Here is a 6,000-nt window from a genome sequence, read left to right on the forward strand (position 1 = left end):
AACCATCCTCCATATATCCAGATTTGAACGTGTTTCCCGGGCAGGCGCGTTGTCCAGGTTCAGATCGCATTGTAGAGAAGATCTTTGCCAGGGCACTTAGTGACCAATTGACCAGTTCCATGTCTTTTCAGAATGTCACAATCCTACTATTAAAAGTCAACTGTCTGAACACAAACGGAAAGGAGGCTTCCATGTTGCTCTGGATTGTTTACTTCCTTGAACTGAATGAATTAATGAATTTTAATTCGGTCGCACTTGTCGACGTTCATCTTAGCGTGGTGACGTCACGTAACCTTACGCATGGTTGCGGAGGGGTGGGGGGTTAGACGGGTGAAAAAAACAAAAAAAAAAGACATAGCTTTTTTGTCAATGGGAAAGGTGCCAAATGCCGATTGCTAGTGGGTTGCATCGTCTTGGAGAAAACGCGCGTTGACCCACTAGTTTCAGTGGGAAAGGGGCATTACAGAGCCAAATGAGTATCTGTCCTTGTGATGTCTGGTTGAGTTCTGTTTGCATTAGCTCTTTTTTTTTAGCTTCTTTTTTTATTTTCTTTTTTTTTTGTGTAGCTCTTGTCATTGCGCAAAAATATTACACTTGGAGTGTGAAGGGAACACATCCAGATTAAGGATGAACCGATAACTTGTTGACATGAATACCCGTTATGGATAATTGGATAATTTTTACGAGTACGAATAGAAAAGCTCACTATCCGTGCTTGTGCTGAGAATCCTGTTCTCTTCTTATTTTTTCTTAAACTCACTCACGGAATTATTAAAGTGTGTTTAAGTGGCCGTACATACCACACTTTCATCTAACCCTCCACTAGCACCCTCCACTTATATGCGCAATTGTAGGGATGACTCAGTAGCTGGCAGTAATTCGGTAGCTTGTGAGGTGGCTGCATGGGCTAAATGCTTTGCAAAAAGAAAAAAACACGAATGCAAATTGCTACAACACGAACGCCAATTCCAAATGCTTTACCAAAGAAAAAAAAAACACAAATGCAAATGGGCACAGCACGATTGCAAATAGCCTCAACATGAACCCCAATAGCGATAACATGAACTCCAATTGCCCGTAACACAATTGCAAATGGCTCGCAACACGTATTCAAAGGACTCGCAACACAACTGCAACGATACCCAATTGCCCGTGAAGGAGATAGTACCTCATCTCGTAGGCACCGTCTAACTGTTTGTATTACTCTAACACACCCAATATAACACTCCCAATATAAAATAGATAGCATTTATACCATAGATTAAGGAAAACAAGCAGAATATAGGGCATAAAAGATACACAACGCCTTCTTATCACGGAAGCCCAACGCGTGCGTCATGAGCAAGATTGACGCACAATCTCTCGCAATCAGTTCTCCCAGCGGGACGCTCTGTCCCAACACAGGGAGCACCAGAGAACACCCGATATCCAACTGATAACACGACTGACAAGACTCCAAGAGCCTCTTTGACGCTGAGGTGGCAAAATCCACAACTCTCGTTGCCCGGACAATAGTAACTCCCGAATCCTCCTGTCCAATCCACTAACAGGCAATAATCCCAAACACACCCTTCTTCCTGCCCACGGCCCGCCCCGCGAGAGCCTTCAAAAGAATGAATTTTTAACTAAGCGTGGTCATTTTTCTCGGGAACCTTTTGTTGAATCTGATATCGTGACCTTGGAACAAGTTTGCCTCCTCGCCTGAGTCCGTGTCTGTTTTGCCTTTCTGTTTCATCCCCGAATAAATTGTCAACTTGATCTCGGTGAGCCTTCTTTAAACCTTTCAAAATGGAGTCAGTACAAAGGGTTAAGACTAGGGTTGTTCCGATCATGTTTTTTTGCTCCCGATCCGATCCCGATCGTTTTAGTTTGAGTATCTGCCGATCCCGATATTTCCTGATCCGATTGCTTTTTTTTGCTCCCGATTCAATTCCAATCATTCCTGATAATTTTTCCCAATCATATACATTTTGGCAATGCATTAAGAAAAAAATGAATAAAAGTTGGACGAATATATACATTCAACATACAGTACATAAGTACTGTATTTGTTTATTATGACAATAAATCCTCAAGATGGCATCGACATTATTAATTCTTTCTGTGAGAGGGATCCACGGATAGAAAGACTTGAGTTTGTATATTGTGACTAAATATTGCCATCTAGTGTATTTGTTGAGCTTTCAGTAAATGATACTGTAGCCATGCCCAAATGCATGATGGGAAGTGGAACCATGATTGTGCGTAGTGCTACCAATTGATATATCTTCTCTGCGTTGGGAAATAACATAAGGTGTGAAAAAAGATCAATTGCTACCTTGTTCCCCAAATTGCTTCCCATGATATTTCTTATCGTAGGGAGAGGGATTGTAAGGCTTTAGCCACTTAAAGAAGGCTCCAAAGGCTGCCAAAATTCACTCTACTCATTTTACGCTGCTTTTTATCTCTCTATATAGGTAAAACGGCACCATAACAGATTCAGCGCGACAATGCGCGAGTGGGTCGTGTAGCGCATGCATTAATTGCGTTAAATATTTTAACGTGATACATTTTTTTAAAAAATTAATTACCGCCGTTATCGGGATAAATTTGATAACCCTACCTTAAGCCTAAACTAAAGACTCTGGATAAGTGTAACATATTATGTCTGTAATGTTAAATACAATTAGAAAACGATTTAATTAAAAAATATATATTAAAAAAAGGCATGGGCCGATATTTTTTGCCAATTCCGATACTTTGAAAATGACGTGATCGGACCCGATCGATCGGGATCTCTAGTTAAGACTAAGGTGAACGCGCGGGGTTTGCCCTTCTGGCCGGATTGCCGGGATCCCACCGGCCCGGCTCGTGTGATCTGCGCCGGCAGTTTGGCTGGCGCGATTCCAGCGGTCTGGCTAAAAGGTTAGATTCCTTCAACCGCAACACAAAACGCAATTGCCCGCAACACGGATGCAAAGGGCTTGCAAAGCGAATGCAAATTGGCCACAGCACAACTGCAAATAGCGACAATATGAACCCCAATAATGACTACATTTACTCCAATTGTCCACAACAGGAAAGCAAATGGTTCGCAACACAAATGCAAAGGGCTCACAAAATGACTGCAAAAAGCTTGCAACACATTTGCAGATAGCCACAACACGATCCCCAATTGCCCGCAACACCAATGCAAAGGGCTTGCAAAGCAAATGCAAATAGCAAGATCAAACACAAACATCTGTCAACATCGTTAACTGTAATAAGCAACTCCAGTGCACGTGCACTGCCTGCCTGGGGAACAAAGACCAGGAAAAGGGAGAGAGGGAGGAAGCGAGAGTGAGGATGACTTTTTTTTTTTTTTTCAATTGAAAAAAAATCCGCGATGGACTCAGGGTGCGAAGTTTGAAACGCAAAGTAGCGAGGGATCACTGTACATGAACTCCAATTGCCCGCAACACCAATGCAAATGGTTTGCAACACAAATGCAAAGGGCTAGCAACAAGATCGCAAATGGCTCGCAACACAAATACAAATGGCTTGCAACACGAATGCAAGGGGCTCAGAAAACGAAAGGAAAGGGCTCGCAACAAATTACAAATGATATTCAAACGAAAACATTAAGAGGGGTTTTAATATAAAATTTCTATAACTTGTACTAACATTTATCTTTTAAGAACTACAAGTCTTTCTATCCATGGATCGCTTTAACAGAATGTTAATAATGTTAATGCCATCTTGTTGATTTATTGTTATAATAAACAAATACAGTACTTATGTACCGTATGTTGAATGTATATATCCGTCTTGTCTTATCTTTTCATTCCAACAATAATTTACAGAAAAATATGGCATATTTTCTAGATGGTTTGAATTGTGATTAACGATTAATTATTTTTAAAGCTGTAATGAACTCGATTACAAATTTGAATCGTTTGACACCCCTAATTTATTCCAATTTTTTTCAACGTCACTGTTCCACTATATTTTCACCATTCGCTGCTGGCCCGCAGGCCGCAAGTTGCATACTGCTGGTTTACACACACATGCTTGTTCACTCACATGGCGAGTCGAGCTCCTCCTCGGCCAAGCGCGCCTGAGCGTGCAGCACCGCCTGCGCCGGCAAACTCGGCGTCTGCGTGGACGCGACGGGCCGCGGCGAGGCCGGCAGCGAGTCGATGGAGTAGTATCCGCTGGACGAGCGCCGGTACGAGGTGTCGAGGGGTGCGACGCGGTGGGACGGTGAGCGCGGCGCGCCCCCTCCGGCTGCTCCTCCTTCTCCCCCGCCGCCTCTGTTGGTGTCGGGCGAGCAGACGTCGGAGCCCCGCTGCTCTGTGGGGCTCTCGCTCAGTTCGCCGGTTACATGGACTCTGCGGAGGTTGAACGCAACGGGCACCGTCAACTCAATCACACGACTGCGGTGCGGCTTCTTCTCCTCCACGCTGCGGCGTGTTTTTTCACCCTCAATCGGATTACTCTGACCGCCGAATGGAAATTGAGCGTAATAGCAGTCAGCGTGCACAATTTCAACTCGGAAACTCCACCTCGTCCGAAACTGCGGGTGCAAAGTTTAAAAAGATGTTTTTTTCTCTCTTACTACAGGACTTTGTCAGGACTCGCGCATGAAAAGGAAGCAAACTTTAAAACTGCGTCACACGGCAACATGGTCAAGGGAGAAAAAAAATATTCAGCTGCCATACTTTTTTTAAAAGTGTCTTTTATTAACCCTTACATCGGAACTTATTGACTCGCAACTTTTTGACGCAAACCAAATTAACGGAAAGGTCATGTAGATACTTTTGTATTAGTGGAAATGCGGGAAAAATGTATCTCTTCCTGTTGATCCAAACTTAAGCGACTTCCTCGATGGATAATTCGTATTTGATTAGAAATTAATTGGGAGTTATTTTACAATTTTGCGCCGCGTTGAACGACATTCACGCATGAACAGAAGCGCTAATAATAAAGGCTTGCGGCAAATTAGAACTATTCATCACTATTATTACTGTTTTATTGACGCTACATGACAGTATTATTACATCGTGCGCGCCCCCAGCAGGGAAGCGCCTGCACTACGCCTTAACCCATGTTACTTTGTCGTGTTTTTATCATCCACGCCGAAAAACATGCAGGTGAACCAGTCTGCGCTGATCAATGACGTCACCCGTGAAAAAATATCACGAGTGGAGGAGGGGTGCCGTGGTGAACCCCGTGACTATGAAAGATGAGACGCTTTGAAAACTGTTTAAAAGATGTGTAAATATATTTTTAATGCATTTAGACGCAATCTTGAACGCAACCTTCAAGTGTCACAATATATATATATATTTGAAATTAATATTTTTGTTTTAGTAGTCGCACATAAACTGAATAAATCGGATTAATTTTCAAATCTGTTTAGGGATTATTTAATTAATTGAAGTAAATGTGCCAGCTGACTCGCCGGCGTGACTTTGTGCTCACTTTATGTAACTTACAGCAAAGTATAAGTACCACGGCGGATCCGATCCCCGGATCCGCCGTGGCGGATCCGCCTCGCTTCGGACTCACCTGTGCATGTCAGAGATGACACATGACGACGGAAATTAATGTTGAAATGAATAATGAAAGCGCCCGTGACTAAAATAGTTCCAGTGAAAGGGAAAAAATTTCAGATAAATCCTTCAAGTTGCGTTCAAGGAAACAATCCGCTTTGGTGGAAAGAAGAGGTAAGAGAAGAAAAAAAAAAAACTTAAGTCCAGCAGCGCGTCTTTGTTTGAGATTTCCTTCCTGTGTTCTGTTAGGTCTTCTCTGGCCGGCTGTCAGTCTCAATGAGCGGTTCACTCAGACTAGCAGCCCCCTTTTATGCCCTCGCCGGGTTTAGGCGGAGCATCGGGGGACGCATCCTCTCGAACTTTGTCGCCCTCTGCTGGAGATAATGGGTAAGATTGAAATGAGTTAGTGGAATACAGTACTGTGCTTGGTTTTGAGGGGCTTTTTGTCAAGAAATATTAGAAGTTACATGAATTCAAAGAGCATAGA

At 43.1% G+C, this 6,000-nt stretch overlaps 1 protein-coding gene across 2 annotated transcripts in view; it reads right to left on the bottom strand.

The window, feature by feature from the left end:
• Positions 1–5,789, bottom strand: part of LOC130923395 (bcl-2-like protein 11) — a 29,804-nt gene extending 24,015 nt beyond the window's left edge. For both annotated transcript variants that reach the window (XR_009064700.1, XM_057849073.1), the window contains exons 1-2: positions 5,530–5,789; positions 4,042–4,349 (exon numbers count right to left, since the gene is read on the bottom strand). Coding sequence is in view for 1 of the 2 variants with exons in the window: in XM_057849073.1 (XP_057705056.1) it covers positions 4,042–4,349; positions 5,530–5,537 (316 nt within the window). In the remaining variant the exon portion in view is untranslated. The remainder of the gene's footprint in view (positions 1–4,041; positions 4,350–5,529) is intronic.
• Positions 5,790–6,000: the final 211 nt, after the last annotated feature.

This window comes from Corythoichthys intestinalis, chromosome 10 (genome assembly GCF_030265065.1).
Source record: "Corythoichthys intestinalis isolate RoL2023-P3 chromosome 10, ASM3026506v1, whole genome shotgun sequence".
NCBI classification, from domain to species: Eukaryota; Metazoa; Chordata; class Actinopteri; order Syngnathiformes; family Syngnathidae; genus Corythoichthys; species Corythoichthys intestinalis.